Raw genomic sequence first — 17,839 nt, forward strand, 5'->3', positions numbered from 1 at the left:
CCCATGGGGCTGGCTGGGCAGGAACCAATAGCTTGGTTAAGCCCGAGTCCTTCTGTGCGTCTCCACACCACTGTTCCATGCTGCTCAGAGCCAGAGGACCCTTTGCCTCTGAGGGACTGACAAGTGCCAAACTGGGACTCCTAGGCTGACCTGGAGACTGCAAAACCACCCAGAGACTGTGGCCGCCCTCAGGTTAGCTCTCCCTTTGAACTTCAGAGCTGGTCCCAGGTGTGCGGGGGACGCACACGGACACCAGCACCAGGAAAGGACAGCGCCGCGTCTGGCAGGGTTTGTGTGCTCGGCCAGAGTGGACCAGACCTGGGCTGGACGGGAAGGGGAGGGGTGAGAGTGGCTCAGGGACCCTCAGTGACCCCGCTGTGGACAGACCCCTCCCCCTCCCGGAGGCCACTGCCAAGAGGGCCCTGGAGGGGCTTCTGAGGCCGTCAGCCCCTCCTCCCCTCCCCCCAGCAACCTTGAGGCCCTGTCCTTTTCTCACAGGCACATTTCTTGGAGAAACCGTCCTTCTCCATTTCCTCTTCATCCTAGTCCAACCTAGCTCTGTCCCCACCACGTCAGGCAAACAGTTCTCATTTAGGATCGCTAAGGCCCCCCGGAATGCTAACACTCATGCAAAATCTCTACCCTCAGTTCACAGATGTGTCCCTTGACTCGGGCTCAGTCATCCCTTCCTTTTTGAAACACTTCACAGTTTGTTTCCAGGTCACCTGGAGCTACCACCGTGCACCAGGGCAGGGGCAGCACCCACGTCGTCCCTGGGAAGACACCAAGACACCTGCCTGGGTCCTAGTACATGTCACATACAAGGGCCCCACGCTGCCCTGGCTTTCCTTCCACCTTTCTGGATGCTCCTGGTCTTATTTAAGGTTCCTCCTCTGTAGCTGACTTCTAAATGTTGGAACCCATCAGAATCCCTTTCCCAACACAGCCAATTTCATCCATGGCTTTGAAAACACAAGCTCCCAAGGTCAATTCTTTGATTTCCTAATTGTCATTAATATGCTTGTGTCAGATGCGGACATTGGGGCAGACTGGGGGAAAGGGTTATGGGACCTCCCTGCACATTTCTTTGCAACCTCCACGAATCTAAGTTGCTTTCAAGTAAAAAAATTGAAAATCCAACCAGAAAAATGATCATGAAAACACACGACCACCACCAAGAAACATGCTGATGTCTCGCAAAATTATATTTCAATCCGACCATTCCCTGTCTATCGGACATGCACTCAGGAATGCGTAATGGGCGTCTCCCACTTAGCACCCTGCAGCAGCACTTAGCACTTCCCACCTCAACCTTTCTCCTCTGTGGACGTCTGGATCTCAGTGTCACGTGGCACCCACACCTGCCCATATCCTCGTGTCATCCTCATTTCCCCGTTTTCCTCATCCGCACATGCAACCTCCCCACAGACCTGTCCGTTCAACCTTTCATGTGATTTTATAACCTCTGCCCAGGCATCCCAGGGGGTTGTTCGCATCACGTGATTTTGCTTTGTCAGGTTGGGGCCATGTCATTTTGCAGGGACTCTTAGCTGGACCTTCGTCCTTTCCTCCTCGTGTCAAAATAGCTCCTCACAAGGCAGGAAGGAAAGTGAAATATCACTAGAACATAAACTGGGATTCCCTCAAATTTCTAGTGATGGAAACATTTTGGATGTGCAGTACTTTATTATCAGATATATTTAATACTGGTTACTCAGGGATGTGTGAGTGTGATCTGACACCGAGTGTGAAGTGTTACTATTCCAGAAGAAAATATCAACTCTTCATGTCAGAACCGAAGGCTGTCGTCTGTGGTCTCACCCTGGTTGAATCTCTATCCTCACATCTTTTTACATTTGCCCTTTAAGAGAGAGTAAAGCAGCCACTGCTGTGCATATGGTGACCTGGCACTCACAGGCAAGGCCTTGGTGGAACTGCAGTTGTCCATAATTTCACAGGACATCAACACCATAAAGGCCACTCTTTGACCATGGTGGGTCGAGACAAGAATAAGACCACTCCATAGTCATGTCTCAACACACACACACAGACTAAAACATTGTCCGAATCACAAAATGATCAAATATGCCCTAAGTTAACATCAATAGCTGCTGATTATTTACAGCTTTAGCCTTTGCTATGGGCTGAATGTTTCCTCCCCAAATGCATATACTGAAGCCCTAATTTCCAATGCAGTGGTATTTCGAGGTATACAAGTCTTTCACATTTTTGAGTTCTAGTTGCATTCCATTGTCATAGAAGTTACTTTCAATCTCCTCTAAATCTTTTCATTATTTTAAGTACATTGAGACTTGCTTCGTGTCCTAATATATGGTCTGTCCTGGAGAATGTTTCATAAAGAATATGGAGAATGCTTCCTGGAGCATGTGCATTTGAGAAGAATATTTTGCTGCTTTTGGGTGGAGTGTTCTGTATATGTCTGTTAAGTCTAGTTGGTTTATAGTGCTCAAGTCCTCTGTTTTCTTCTTGATCTTCTGACTGGTGGTTCTATCCATTATTGAAAGGAAGATATTCAATTCTCCAACTATTATTGTAGAACTGTCTACTTTTTCCTTCAATTATGTCCATTTTTGCATCATCTATTGATATTGGGGGCACTTATGTTCATATACATTTATAATTTTATATGTTCATGTGTTGATGCTTTTATTAATATTGTTCTTTGTGTCTTGAAACACTTATGGGCTTAAAGTTTGTTCTTTTCCTCATACGTTAGTTGAGCCCACTCTGTAACAAACTTCCCTTCCTGGGAAGATACCTTAGCCCTGGATTTGGAGCTTGGAGGACTCCCTCCCATCCAGGAGAAGGTGGGGTGTCCCCCACTCACAGGCCCTTGGCACTGCACAGTTATGTTTCTGGGATGGGCAGATTCCAGGGTCACCTGGATGTGGATGTCAGGTGTCTGTGTCTGAGTGCAGAGAGAGAGAGACAGAGACCCATGCCTTGGAAGTAGGGACCCCAGAGTGTCCCCCTAAGAGCAGACTTTGCCTCAGGAAAGAAGGGGACTCTCAGAACCCATCCTTGTGTCCTTTCTTGACCTTATTCCTTATCCATCACATGCATAGAGAGCCGGTTCTCATTGTAATGGTACCTTGCATAAGACCCTCTCTCCACCCTGCAACCCTCCTCTGTGGGTCTCTGATGTCCAGGGAGTAGTTGTTGGTCCAGGCTCTCCAATAATGCTGAATCAGCCTTGAGTCTCCTCCTGCACTTTTCAATTTGGTTTGTTTCTGGCCATGGGAGTGTCCTGGTGTATATCAGCCCCTTCCCAGAACCAGTAGCCATGGGCAGAGCTGATCCTGTAGTCATAGATTTGGGGATGGGACAATGTGCAGGGCATGAGGACGCACAGGCCCTCCTGCACCGTCACCGACTCCGGCGCCTCCTGCAGGAATCTCACAGCCTGAGCCAGGGCCCCTGTGGGAAAAATGAGGGTCAGCTCAGCCCAGTCCCCCAGCCCCTGTCCCTGCGGCCACACACCTGCCCATGGCAGGGGCAGCATCTCTGAGGTGGAGGGTTTCTGAGCTTCCTGTGCGAGCAGAGAAGGGGAAGGTGGGCAGAGGGGAAGGGCTGTGTGACCCACGGGGAGCTGGGGAGGAGCAGGAGCCTTGGCAATTCACAGAAGAGGAAACTGGGACCCACATGCAGTGAGAGCTCATCCCCCATCCACACAGACACCTAAACACACACACACACACACACACACACACACACACACACACAGAGGAAAAAAAAAAGATCCAGTGGCTTTTATCTTGAAACTCTAGTCATGAGATATTAATGCAAACTCACCAATTTATGAAAGATAGTCAGCTATCAATTATAATTTTGACCAAATTGGCATTTGACAAAATTGGGAGCTTGTTTATTTACATGGCTAAACTTTCATTGCTGATCTGTAATGTAGCAAAGGCCGTGGGCCAAAGTTTTGGGTAAAGAAGTTTCTATGGCAATTTGATTTTGAAAACCTCTTTTACGCCTTTTTTCCCCCTTCAGTTTCAAATGAGTTTTCAATGTTTCAATTTTAGCTAGAACTGGCTGAACTGTATCAGAAAACCAAGGTCTCCGAGTAGCCTTGAATTAGTAATACTATAAACAGGGAGTTTTACTTCAACGGCAATAGAAAAAGTTAGCAGATTCAGAGTAGGCGGAAAAGAAAATATAGAGAGAGACAGAGATCTTAACAGACACTCTATTTTAACCCTGTAGTGGCAAGTTGATCATTTGAGCTCTGAATTTTCCTTGATGCCATTTGTTCATCAGCTTAAACATGTGCACAAGAACAAGCCATAATATGTGACTCTCCGGAGTCCTAGAATACCTGGCTTGCCTTTGAACCTTTCTACGAGCACAAACACTTGCACACAGAGACAATATAAACCAACTGGGGTGCCCGAAGGGCGTCATTTTCTTTGTGTTTCCTCATTTTTAGAGAGTTTGTTTCTCACCTGTTTTTCCTTTTCTTTCTTGGTGGAACCAAACTGCAGTCTAGGATTTAATGTCGTGGGGCTGGGAAGCTCAGTCTCTTACTAACCTAGGAGGACAGTTTGGTTTCTCATTCAAATGCTCAGAGGAGCCAATTGAGATTACTTTTGGGAGAAAGAGGCAGTGGAGGAGACCCCTGAGAATGCACCTCCTAAACAAAATTAGGACCCCCAACAACAACTTCCTAGGAAAAGAAGACAGCTCAGAATAAATCATGGACCATCAACCAAGAGTGTGAGATCCAGGGCTCAGGAGGAAAGATCAGATCTGCTCAAGGAGAAGCTGAGAGTCGGGGGCCCAAGTGCAGCCCACGCCAGTACCTAGAGTCAAGTTCAGTCTTCTTCGTGGAGCCCTGACTCTTCTCCAAGCCACACATTGGGCACCAGAAATTGTTAATGGAAAAAAACTGCACACTCTGTAAACTAATGTGAAGAGGTTTATTCTGGGGTCCCCTCGGCCAAGAGGGCATCTGTCCAGTCAGAGGGGGGCTGAGGGTTTTATTTTTAGTTCACAGATCCGGTGGACGGGAATGGGGTGCAGTGAGAGAACAACAGGGTCCCAATCAGGAGGTTGTGTGTTGTGGGGAAATCAGCTCCGGGGCCCCACAGGGAAGGGCTGTGGGTAGGAATGAGGGGCAGACACACGCAGCCTGGTTCTCAGCCCATTTTTCCTCACCGCATCCTCCCAGGTCTATGCAGCTCTACCTTCCTTTCTCTACCTACAATCAGCTTCCCCCTTCTTCAGAAATGTTTTAATTTTGTGGTAAAAGACACACAATATAGACGCCACCACTGTAACTATTTTCTGTGCACAGTTCAGTACTGTTAAGCATATTCATGTGGTTGTGCAATCAATTCTCAGAACTCTTCCATATTGCAAAACTGAAACTCTGTGCCAATTAAACAGCAACTCCCATTCCCCCGCCTCAGTGCCTGGCCGCCACTGTCACACTGACTGTCCCTGGGAACAGGACTCCTCTGGGCTCCCCACCAGTGGAACCTGCAGCACTGGTCTTTCCCCCAGCACTGTGCCCTGGAACTTCATCCACGTGGTCGCACGGATCAGAATTTCTTTCATTTTTAAGACTGAATCATATTCCAATGTACGTATTAATATACACACCACTTTTTGCTAATTTATTTGTTTTTCCAGAAATACCGGGGTTGTTTCCACCTCATCACTATGGTGAATAATGCCGCCAGGAACATGGATTCACAAATATTTATTCAAGGCTCTACTTTCATTTCTTTTCATTGTATAACCATAAGTGGAATTGTTGGATCACATGTTAATTTTCTTTTTAATTATTTGAGGAAGGGTCAGACTCAGTATTGACTTTTTTGCCTCATCTCTTGTCATCACTTTCTGCTATAAAGGTTTACACTACAGAAGTAAATCCATGGGGGCACGTTCCAAGACTCCCAGGGGATGCCTGGAACTGCAGATGGTACCGAACCGTATATATACTATGCTGTCTCCCATACATACATACCTACGATAAAATTAAATTTACAAATTAGGCAGAGTAAAAAATTAACAATAGCTAATAATAAAATAGAACAATTATACCATTATACTGTAATAAAAGTTATGGGAATGGGATCCCTCTCTCTGTCAAAAAGCTTACTGTCTTCTACCAAAGGTAACTGGATCCGTGGAAACTGAAAGTGGTGATTAGGAGGCAGAACTGTATAAAGATTATAAGATGTTTTGGCGATTATAACCTTAATATCTCCAGACTCCTCTTCTGATCTCCAGACACTTACATCCTGCTGTCTACCCGATATCCGTTTATTTAATTTTTTCTAATTTTTTTTTTTTTTTTGAGACAGAGTCTCGCTCTGTTGCCCAGGCTAGCGTGCCGTGGCGTCAGCCTAGCTCACAGCAACCTCCAACTCCTGGGCCCGAGCAATCCTCCTCCCTCAGCCTCCTGAGTAGCTGGGACTACAGGCATGCACCACCATGCCTGCTAATTTTTCCTACATATTTTTAGTTCTCCAGCTAATTTCTTTCTATTTTTTTTTAGTAGAGATGGGGTCTCGCTCTTGCTCAGGCTGGTCTTGAACTCCTGAGCTCAAATGATCCTCCCGCCTCGGCCTCCCAGAGTGCTAGGATTATAGGTGTGAGCCACCACACCCGGCCATGATATCTATTTAGATTTTCAGAATTAACATCCGCCCTCAGATCTCTGCTTCTCTATGGAACACAGCTCCTTCCTCCTGAGTGCTCAGGAGCACATTGTGGCATCACAGTGTCACACTTGCTCTTCCCGTCCCCTCACTGACCACGCCCATCAGAAAACCCTGTCCGCTTGACCTTCAACACACGTCCCAAAGAGCATGTACATCCAAAATGATAACTCCCTATTCCATCCTGCCCCCAGCCCGCAGCAACCAGCCTTCTAGTTTTTTCTTTATCTATGATTGTGCTTATTACAGATACCTCAGAAAAGTGGAATCATATAGTATGTGTACTTTTGTGAATGGCTAATTTCATTTAGCTAATGTCTTCAACGTTCATCTACGTTTCAACATGTGTCAAGATTTCCTTCCTTCTTAAGGCTGAATAATATGTGTTGTCTGTACGTAACACATGTTTTTGATTATGCATTTGTCTGTTGGTGGACACTCGGGTTGCTTCTACACTTAAGTTGAATAATGCTGCTATGACATGAATGCATAAAAATCTGCCCAAGTTCCTGCTTTCAGTCCCCTTGGGTATATACCTAGAAACGAAGTTGCCGGATGATATCATCATTCTATTTTTAACTTTTTGAGGAAACACCACACTGCTTTCTGTAGCAGGTGCACGATTTTATGTTCTTACTATCAGTGCATAAGAGTTCTAATTTCTCCATATCCTTGTCAACACTTGTCATTTATTAGTTTTTATGGTATATATCCCAATGGGTGTGATTTGTTATCTCTTGTTTTTGTTTAGTGCATATATTTAAGGTATATAGCATGATGTTTTGATATTATGCTTTTGATTAGCATTTCCATAATGGCTAGAGCTGGTGAGCATCTTTTCAGATGCTTATTGATCATTTGTGTATATTTGACGAAATGTCTGTTCAAGTCCTTTGCTCATATTTATTTTTTATTTAATTTTAATTTTTTATTTTATTTATTATTTTTTTAAGGACTGGACTAGTGAAGCAGTGGGAGTTTACTCATTTTTAAACAGCATTTGTTTTACGTTGTTGGGTGTCTACTATTTTTTAAAAAATAAAACAGATTTGTTTACTTAATGTTTTGTTTTCAGACTCCTCCATATATTCTGGATACAAGTCCTTTCTCAGATATTTTCAGTATTTTCTTTTCATCTGTAACTTTTCTATTCATTCTCTTTACAGTGTCTTTTACAAAACAGCCAGCCTAAGTCCCCCAAAACAGCTGTTACTCAGAGGTGACCCATCAGTGTCTCAGGACATGGAGGCTGAGTAGTGGCCACCCAAAGAAACCTAGGTCTTAGTTCCTGGAAGTTGTAAGTGCTACCTTATAAGTAAAAGGTTCTTTGCAGATGCGATTAAGTTAGGGATTTAGACTAGTGGAGATCATCCTGGATTATCCAGTTGATCTTTAAATCTAATCCCATGTGTTCTGCTAAGAGAGAAGCAAATAGAGATATTATTCCACAAAAGGGGGTAAGCCCATGTGACCAGAGAGGCAGAGATTGGGGTGATGTGGCCACAAGTCAAGCAATGCACCAGCTTTAACAATCTGGAAGAAAAAGAGTAAGATTCATGGCATGGATCTCTGGAAGGAATGCAGCCTAACCAACACCTTGATTTTAGCACAGGGTAACTGATTTCAGATTTCTAGCCTCCAGAACTGTGAGACAATAAATTTCTTTTTTTTTTCTTGTTGTTGTTGTTTTAAGACATCAGCTTGTGGTAATTTCTCACAGTGTATATCGGAGACTAACACAGGGAGGAATTCATTGAGCACCTCTGGGACATTGCAGGGAAGGACCTGAGAAAAGCCCTCCTTCTCCACATCCATCTCTCTGTTCCTCTTTGCAGCAAAACTCCTCATGCGCTTGTTTGTACTCACTCTTCTCACCTCCATTTCTCTGATTCTTTTTCAAATTCACACCAGTCAGGTGCCACCATTTCCCGAACTTCCATGAAAACTGCTTTGTCAAGTATCTCACACGATATACAAGAGCAACTCAGAAGAGATTAAAAAATAAAACACGAGGCCGGAAATTGTAAAACTCCTAGAAGAAAACAGAGGGAATGAAGTTTCTTTACATTATCTGGGCAAAGATTTTTTGGGACATGATTCGAAAAGAACAGGCCACAAAAGCAAAAATAGAGAAATGGATTTCTATCAACTAAAAAGGTTCTGCACAGCAAAGGAAGAACATCTGCAACTACACATCTGGTAAGAGGTTAATATCCAGAATATATAGGGGACTCAAACAACTCAATAGCAGGAAACAAATAACCCAATTAAAAAAAGAAGCAAAGAATTGGAGTAGACAGTACTCCAAAGAACACATACAAATATATAGTCCACAGACATGGAAAAACTGCTCAGCATCACTGATCATTAGGAAAATGCAAATCAAAACCACAAGGACGTATCTCCTGACACCTGTTAGAATGACTGTTACCAAGAAGACAGAAGACACCACATGTTGCCAAGAGAGCACCAATAATAAATGTGTATCACCTTCTCCATCCATAATAACCCCCTTTTCACCTCCCTCATCTGTTGTCGTCACGTCACACCAGCTGTACACTGACACATCTCCAGCCTGGATCCCTCTCCTGAGCTACAGACATCTGTATCCAGATGTCTCCCTGCAGCACCATGCACTGTCAGGGGGATTCTCAGAATTAATATCCTCTCCAAATCCCTGCTCCTCTGTGGACACAGCTCCTTCCTTGAAGGTGCTCAGGGGAAGATTCAGGCATCATCTGTGCTCTTACTGTCCCCTCACTGACCACATCCATCAGAAAACCCTGTCAGCTTGACCTTCAATACCCACCAAAATCACTTCCGCAGCCCAGTACTGCCTCCCTGGTTCAGCCACCATCTCTTCCCTTGAAGGGTTTAGTGGTGCCTTCCAAGTCTCCCTGACCAAGGCAGCTGGGAGTCCTGTCACACTGCAAGTGCAGTTGTGTCTCTGCTGTCCCCAAAGGCTCTGGGTTCTTGCATCTCTGCACCATCCTCCCCGCTGCTCCTCTCCTCCTGCCGCCCTCTGCTCTCTCACACACGGGCCTCTGGAGTGCCCACAGCACCGGGCCTGCTGCTGCCTCTGAGCAGTGCACTCGCTGTTCCTCCTCTTCCCTCTTCCTGGGATGCTTTTCCTTCCTCAGACTCAGAGCCTGATTCCTCACTCGCCTCACATCTGTGCCCAAACATCATCTCTTCACTCGGTCAGACACGGAACCTGTCCCCAAAATGTCACGAGCTCCTTTTCTGGTATGATTTTTCTCCAAATGCATATCACACTCCCACATGTTCTCATTTTGTTAATTTTTTTCCCTTCTTTTTTCCTGAATGCCAATGTCTTGTTTCCTTCTTTTATTGTGGTCAAATATAAGTAACATAAGATCGGCCATTTTTAAGATTCCATAAGATACAATTCAGTGACATTAAGCACATTCTCAGTGTTGCACAACCATGACCACTATCGATTTCCCGAGCCGACACTCTGCACCAGTTGCACAATCCCTGCCAGTCCCCACCCTGTCCCCAGCCGCTGGCAACCACCGTTCTACTCTCTATCTCGATTAATTTGCCTATTCTAGGCAGGTCATATAAGCAGAATCACACATTATTTGTCCTTTTGTGTCTGTCATATTATTTCACTTACTATATTATTTCAGAGTTCATCCCTACTGTGATGTATCAGAATTCTGTTCCTCCCAGTTTAAGGCTAGAGAATATCTGATTGCATGTGTGCACCACCTTTTGTTTCTCCATTCATCCATCGGTGGAGACTTGGGCTGTTTCCACCGTTTAACTACTGTGAGTAACGCTGCTGTGAACATTGGCTTAGATACAACAGCTGAAGTCCACTTTCAGTTCCTTTAACAATATATCTAAGAGTGGATAGCTGGTCACTTGATAATTCTATGCTTAACTTTTGGAGGAAATACCAAGGGGTTTTCCACAGGATTACACCATTTTACATGCAATGCAAAAGGATTCCAATTTCTCCACAACTTTGCAAACATTTATTGTATTCTTTTCTTTTTAAATAAGAGCTATCCTAATGTGTGTGCAGCAGCATCTCATTTGAATTTTGATTTGTATTTTTCAAATGACTATGACGTTGCCATCTTTCCGTGTGCTCAATTGCTTCTTTTATCTCTTCTTTGGGAGAGTGACTATGCAAAGCTTTGGATGACAGAGATTGTTGAAGTTATATTCATTGATGCAACTCTCGCACTGTGACAGTGTTGGCACATAGTAGGTGTTCAGCAATTCCTCCTGAATGAGTCTAGGAATGCCTGAAGGACTGAGCGTCCCTCTTTCACTCAAATGCATGCAAGGAACACACAGAACCCTGAGTGACATTCAGGACTGAGCCTGAAGGATGAGCAGGACTATAGGCAGAAATGGGGAGGGAAGGGTGTTTCAGGAGAAGGAACTACACATGGAAAGTGTCAGATCGCAGAGGACTTGGCCCAGTGGGTGTGGGGAGACGTTGGGAGATGCAGGGAAGGGAGGGATCAGGAGTAGAGTCCGGCAGGGGACAGACCCTTCGAGGCCCTCAGTCCCAGCCATGGTATTTGCACCTCGTTCTCCAGCAATGGGGGAAACATGGCTGTTCACACTGCGCGGGGACTGGACAAGGACGCATCTGGAAGCACAGTCTGGAGGCCTGTGCTGGGGAGAGACGGAGGCAGGGGGTGGGGTGGACTCAGGGAGCAGGGAAGAGGTGAAGCCACAGGAATGACCAGGGCCGGGTGGAAAAAAGGGCACCAGGATGAGCCGTGCTCAGGAGAAGGAGGGACAAGAGTGAATGACTCATTGATGTGGGGAGGGGGGTCAAGGTGGGGAACTTCATTCACCCTGGTCCTGCACATAGAGATTCAGTCACCAAGTCATCACTGGGACAGGATCCCAGCAGGACAAGGGGGCTTGGGGAGGAGATGGGCTGCTCAGCCTTGGCCATGCTGAGCAGAGCGATCCTGGAGGCCATCACAGGGGAGGCGTCCAGCAGGATGTGGGAGGGTGAGACACCACATCACTCACCTGAGGGATTAGCCCATGACAGTGTCTGCATCCTCCACGGCCACTGCTGCCTGAGCCACCTTTCCCCTGCGGGACCTCACTCTGGGGGAACAGACCAGGGCCTGTCACTGGGGGCAGACCAGGATGCAGAGGGCAGCAGCCTCACCTCCCCATGCCCTGTCAGGGGCAGGAGGGGACTGAGGAGGAAAGAGCAGGTCTAGACACCAAGTCCCCCTGGATGACAGCAGGAACCTCCCCCCACCCCCCAGACACTCAGCCAGAGTTGGGGACAGAAACCACTGGCCGTGTGGGATTCTCATCACCAGCTCAGCCTCCTGCCTGGCCCAGGCCCTCGTGCTCATTTCCGGTCCCTCCAGCACAGGGCTGTGGAGTTCAGCGTTGTGTCCCTGGCTCTCCCACCCCTCCCCCTAGGTCCCTGGGGCAGAGTTCACCTGAGGAAGATGAGGCAGAGGCAGAGAAGCAGCATCTTCACAGCAAATTCTACGATGGCCACCAGAACCACCATTGCCACGGGCCTCGATTTCCCTGAGCAAAAGTGGGATGAGCCAGCTTCACCTGCTAAACCACAATCCCGTGTCCTTCCTCCCTTATTTGACTTGGCTGTGGGCTCTCCAGGCCCTTGCTATGTCCCTGAATGTGGGGCCACGTCAGTATTGGGCTCCGCAACCCCTACCAAGCCTGACAAGCAGTAGACAGAGGGCTCTGGCCCCATGGACGCTCTGGGCTCACAGCTGAGTGTGACGCTGAGCTGGGCACAGCCCTCTTCCCCCCACTGAGCCCAGGGGGCTGCTTGCTTGGTGACCTGGGGGCTGCAGGTCATTGCTAGGGGGTCTGGTGTGCAGCCCCCGACACTCACTCTGCAGGGAGAGGCTCAGGGAGACGTGCTGGGAGCCCAGAGGGTTCTGAACTCGGCAGGTGAATTCTCCTTCATCACTTAGGTGCACTCGAGGCAGCTCCAGGACCCCAGGGTTCGAGGGCTGTGAGGGGTACAGCATCAGGCTCCCCCGGGTCCAGCTCAGCCTGGCAGGGGGATTGCTGTTGACAGCACAAACCAGGCGCAGGGACTGGCCCTCCAGGACTGACACAGATGAGCCATTCCCCAGGGCTGTGGGTGCTATAGAGAAAGAGACAGAGGGTCAGAGTGATAAAGATATTGAGAGAAAGAAGGATGTAGAAAAACACCAGGTAGAGGGACAGATTCAGACACAGAGATGGAGACTGAAAGAAACAGAGACACTGAGATGGACCCAGAGAGAGATTGAGCAGGAGCCCAGAGCCTGGCTCAGTCCCCAGTTTCTCTGTGCAGGGCGACGTCGATTCTCCTTGGCATCGATGGTTCCTTTTCGGCTGGATTCAGGCCCCAGACACCCAGATATGATGTCAGTTCAGGCCCACGTTCCAGGCCCTCTTCAGTGCTCTGGCTGACAACTCAGAATCCAGGTTCGCCTGAAGAGTCTTGTTCTTTATTGACATCTTACCGAGACAGCGGTTCACTGAGTTATCATTGTGCCTCTAAGCGGGCCTCACTGCCAGAAATTCAGAGTCTGGGGCGAGGAGTAGGGACTTAGAAACTGGTGCCCCCAAGGTCACATGACATGTGGTGGAGATGACTCAGGCTGCACCAGCCCTGGACAATGTAAATGAGAAAATGTAAATGCTGTGGTCCAGAAGGGCTTCCTGGAGGAGGCACGTCTGCTTCACAGGAGGAGGAAGGTGTGAAGGACAAGCAGGCGGCTAGAGGATGAGGGGTGGAAGGGCATTCCAGGCAGCAGTAACAGACACTGCAAAGATGACCAGGGCCTGAGCCAGTTCAGGGAAACATGAATAGACCTGCAGGGCTGGTGGGGGGGGCAGGGTGGGGTGGGGGGTGGAGTCCAGAGACAGGTAGCAGGAGGAAAAGTGGGCAGATTTGTTTTCATAACCTCAGAGTGGGGAATCAGAACCCAGCAAAAGCGTTGATAAATGCAGCTACAAAATAAATAGGTCCCTGTACATTGTGAAAATCATAGACATGCAAGGACAAAGCCACCCGGCATATTGGGAAATGTATTTACAATTCATCTCAGCCATAAATACTGACTTCTCAAATTCAAAAGAGCTTCCAAGAATAAATAATTAAAGTCAAGTCATTCTGGAAAGCTGAGCAAAGTCTATGAACAGACAGTTACAGAATAAAAGAAATACACATGTCTTTTTGTCATAGAAAAAAGATGCACAATGTTATTCATAATAAAGGAAATGCGTATTAAAACTACATGGAGATTCCAACTTTCACCTGCTATTGGCAGGGATCAAAAAAAGGTTTGGACCCACACTGGGTTGATGAGGCTGGGGAGACATACATTCACTCCTTCCTGTTGGAAATCCAGACTTTTATCCTGGATGGGGAAGAACTTGGGCGTATTTCTCAATATTAGACTCAGCTATTTTGCACTTAGACAATCATCCCACAGAGATACAAACCCGTTTGTAAAAGGAGATACAATGGCCAGGCGCGATGGCTCACACCTGTAATCCTAGCACTCTGGGAGGCCAAGGTGGGTGGATCCCTCGAGGTCAGGAGTTCGAGACCAGCCTGAGCAAGAGTGAGACCCCCGTCTCTACTAAAAATAGAAAGAAATTATCTGGCCAATTAAAAATATATATAGAAAAAATTAACCAGGCATGGTGGCGCATGCCTGTAGTCCCAGCTACTCGGGAGGCTGAGGCAGGAGGATCGCTTGAGCCCAGGAGTTTGGGGTTGCTGTGAGCTAGGCTGACGCCACGGCACTCACTCTAGCCCGGGCACCAAGTGAGACTCTGTCTCAAAAAAAAAAAAAAAAAAAAAGGGAGATACAAGATTATTCCTGGTAGCATTTCTGTTGGGAGAATAAAATTAGTGCCTTGATGTTTCACTAAAATAAAGTGTGTCTGAACTCAGAGTCCATCCATGCAGCAGGACACCACACAGTCCCGGAGGAGCACGGGGACAGTCTGCACTACTGATGTCAAACCACCTCTGAGGTCCTTCAGGTGAACAGACCAAGGCTCGGAGCAGCCTGTGTGGACCCTGGTGTGTTCTGGGGAGGGAGAGAGGCCTCTGAGGACAGACCCTACTGAGCATTTGGAATTGTCACCCATGTGACCGTATCAGCCACCCAGAAGTATGTAAACTATTGGGGAAATAAAAAGACGAGGCTGAAGGAGTGTTCAGGAGACAGACGACAAGGGGCCTGGAGGTCAGTCGTGCTTTATGAGTGTCGCCCTGTCCTTCTTCTGGGCCAACGGGGTGGGAGGCATCTGAGGGGAGGGAGGGGCCCTGGGGTCACCAGCAAGGGGGTCTCAGGTGACCAGGATGAGTCCCAGGTAAGGAGGACGCGCCTGCTGTGACTGAAGAGGCCCTGCTCCCACAGCCCAGGGAGGGCCCTGTCCTACCTGAGCCGTCTCCTCGGAGGACAGTCACGGTCAAGTTCTGAGGACAGTCTGGGGCAGACAGACATGGCAGCCCTGAGTCACTGCTGAGGGCTGGGTAGACACTGGCCTCTGTCCCCAGGAACCACATCAGGGAGGAAGGTGGAGTCAGTGGCCACCTGTCCCTCCCCTCCTGGACCCCAGGTCCCAGCACCCCGTGTGCAGCCCTGACCCCATCCCACTGCCCTGGGGACCCCCCAGCAGGGCCCCGGGCATCCTGTCACAGCTCTCACAGGACACGTTGAGATGGATGGTCCTTGCTGTGGTCACACCGGCTCCAGGCAGGGTCACCTGGCAGGTGAGACTGGTGCCATTGTCCTGGGGCTGTGGGATGAGGGTGAGCACCGAGGCTCGGCCGACAGTGGGGCTCTGGGGAGACACAGATGCCCCCACCCAGGTGATCCTGGGGGCCATCCCCTGCTCACAGGCCCAGGGCACAGAGCAGATCAGGTTCCTGGGGCGGCCAGACTCCAGGGTCCCCGGGGGGATGATGTAGGGTGTCAGGGCTGGGGAGAAGAGAGGGACACGCAGGGTCAGGAGGGAGGGTCCGAGGTGCGGCCCTGAGAGGAGCTCAGGCTCTGGTCCAGCTCCTCCCCTGAGCCCGACAGGCTTCACCCCCAGCCCCTCCCAGCACGGGGTCCCAGCCCAGCCCTGCCCTGTCACCCCCACCACCTTTCTCCTCTGGGCACCCCTTACCTGTCACATGCACAGAGAGCTGGTGATATGTGTAGCTCCATTTTAGTGTTCCCCTCTCCAGTCGAAAAAAATATGACCCGTTGTCGCTCCTCCTGGCATCTCTGATGCTCAGGGAACAGTTGTTCCTCCCTGGATCCCCCAGGAGGTAGAATCGGCCCTGGGTCTCCTCCTGCACTTTCCTAGCTGGGTCGTTTGTGGCCACTGGAGCCTCCTGGTGTGATTTGGCCCTTTCTTGGAACCAGGAGCCATGAACTGGGTCAGAGTCGTTCCAGCCGTCCCGGGGGTAGGAGAAGGAGCAGGGCACATGGACACACAGGCCCTCCTGCACCGTCACCACCCTCTCCAGTTCCAGCATGAAACCTTTCCCGTGCCCTCTCTGTCCCTCCACCCCCGCCCTCCCCCAGAGCAGGGCCAGCAGCAGCAGCAGCATGTCGGGTGCAGGTGCCAGGGCCCGCCGGGGAAAGGCTGCTCCTCGGGGTTCTTCTCTCGGGAACTGAGAGCTCAGGACTCAGAAGAGGCCCCACGGGAAGATGGGGGCGAGGTCAGAACCATGACCCTCCTCAGAGGAGGAACTTCACACCCAGGCACTGTCAGGCCCTGGGCAGGACTTGGAGATTGACTGTCACAACCCATGTCCACTCCTGGGGACACTGGTCAGAGAGGGTGAGAATCACCCAAGTTCCCATGCCATGAGGGGACCAATCACATCTCCTGTCTCCCTATCAATGCCCTTCCCCTTGGGGGACATTTTCTGGAAGGTGACAATGGGTCCCATCTCTCTGGACCTCTGAGTCTCTGACTGTGGATGTTTGTGGATGTCAGGGGTGGGGCTCAGGGACATGGTGATGGGGGAGACCCAGGAGGGGTGAGCAGCAGCCTCCTCCCCACTCAGCCACCATGTGTGGGCATCCCCTCTCTGCACATCAAGATCAGCACACCAGACCCCAGTGCTGTCCTCATGGTGTCACTGTCTGGTGGGAAGATAAGCTGTTAAGTCTTCCAGAATGAAGGTTCCCAGCGATAGGAGATATAATTCTGTGAATATTGGTGTCTTGTATGTTTCAAGACTCCATCAGTAGATGCATGCATATTTTGAATTTTTATATCTTTCTGGTAAATTAAATGTTTGAACTTTATGTTCCCTTTCTTTACCTGTGCTTTGCAGTTTGCCTTGAGACTCAGTCATCTGATATCAGGAAAGGGGCACCAACTTTCTTTTGTTTACTGCTTGCATGGTATATCATTTCCCATTTTCAATTTGAACCTTTCTAAAGCCTTAAGTTTTTATTTATGGTTTTTGTAAGTAGCGAGAGGCCACCTTTTGTTCACTTACTGTGTCATTCGTTCCTCCAGACACATAGGGATGGGTCCTCTCTCTGGGGGGAAGAGAGAAGGAGGTGAATGTGACAGATCCGGCTGCTGCCCTCACTGTCCGGCAGGGAGCTGGCCGGGTCCCCAGGAGGAACCTGTGATGGGGGCTGCACAGGCAGGGGCTGGGGCTGCTCCCCCCAGGCTGAATTTGAGTCCTGGGGAAGCCATGGGAGAGGGCTGTGGCCAGGACCCCCAGGGTGGGGAGGGGTGAGGAGTAGGGGGGATGGCGCAGACCACACAGTGCAGTGCAGGAGCAGGGTGAGCGCTCAGCAGAGGTGCTGGCACATTCTGAGCACTGGGGCTGTGGGAGGTGAGAGAAGAGACCAGTGTCCCCTTGGTCACCACTGCCCCAAGCCTCCAAGACTGATCTCTAAATAGCTGCTCCTGTGCCCAAGCCTCTTTTCTCTCCCTGTCCCAGAATCTGCCACTGTGCCTTGGCTCTGGGGCTTTGCTCACACAGACCCCTCTCCTGGGAGTTTGTGCTCAGGGACACACAGTGAGGACTGCCAGGTGTGGAGTGACCCAGCACTGGGAGCCATCAGGCTTTGTTGGGAAACAGCTCTTGTCCCTAGATGTGGAGGACATGTACCTGCTGGGTC

At 49.1% G+C, this 17,839-nt stretch overlaps 1 protein-coding gene across 1 annotated transcript; it reads right to left on the reverse strand.

Annotated features, from left to right (window-relative positions):
- Positions 1–10,721: 10,721 nt before the first annotated feature.
- LOC123624613 (sialic acid-binding Ig-like lectin 8) lies at positions 10,722–16,679 on the reverse strand. Its single transcript, XM_045532597.1, has 7 exons — positions 15,870–16,679; positions 15,407–15,679; positions 15,138–15,185; positions 12,580–12,837; positions 12,155–12,248; positions 11,724–11,804; positions 10,722–11,354 (listed from the first exon to the last, which is right to left on the reverse strand). The coding sequence occupies exons 1-6, from the start codon at positions 16,297–16,299 to the stop codon at positions 11,732–11,734; spliced, it is 1,176 nt and encodes a 391-aa protein (XP_045388553.1). The 5' UTR covers positions 16,300–16,679; the 3' UTR covers positions 10,722–11,354; positions 11,724–11,731.
- Positions 16,680–17,839: the final 1,160 nt, after the last annotated feature.

The sequence above is a fragment of the Lemur catta genome, chromosome 19 (genome assembly GCF_020740605.2).
Source record: "Lemur catta isolate mLemCat1 chromosome 19, mLemCat1.pri, whole genome shotgun sequence".
NCBI lineage: Eukaryota > Metazoa > Chordata > Mammalia > Primates > Lemuridae > Lemur > Lemur catta.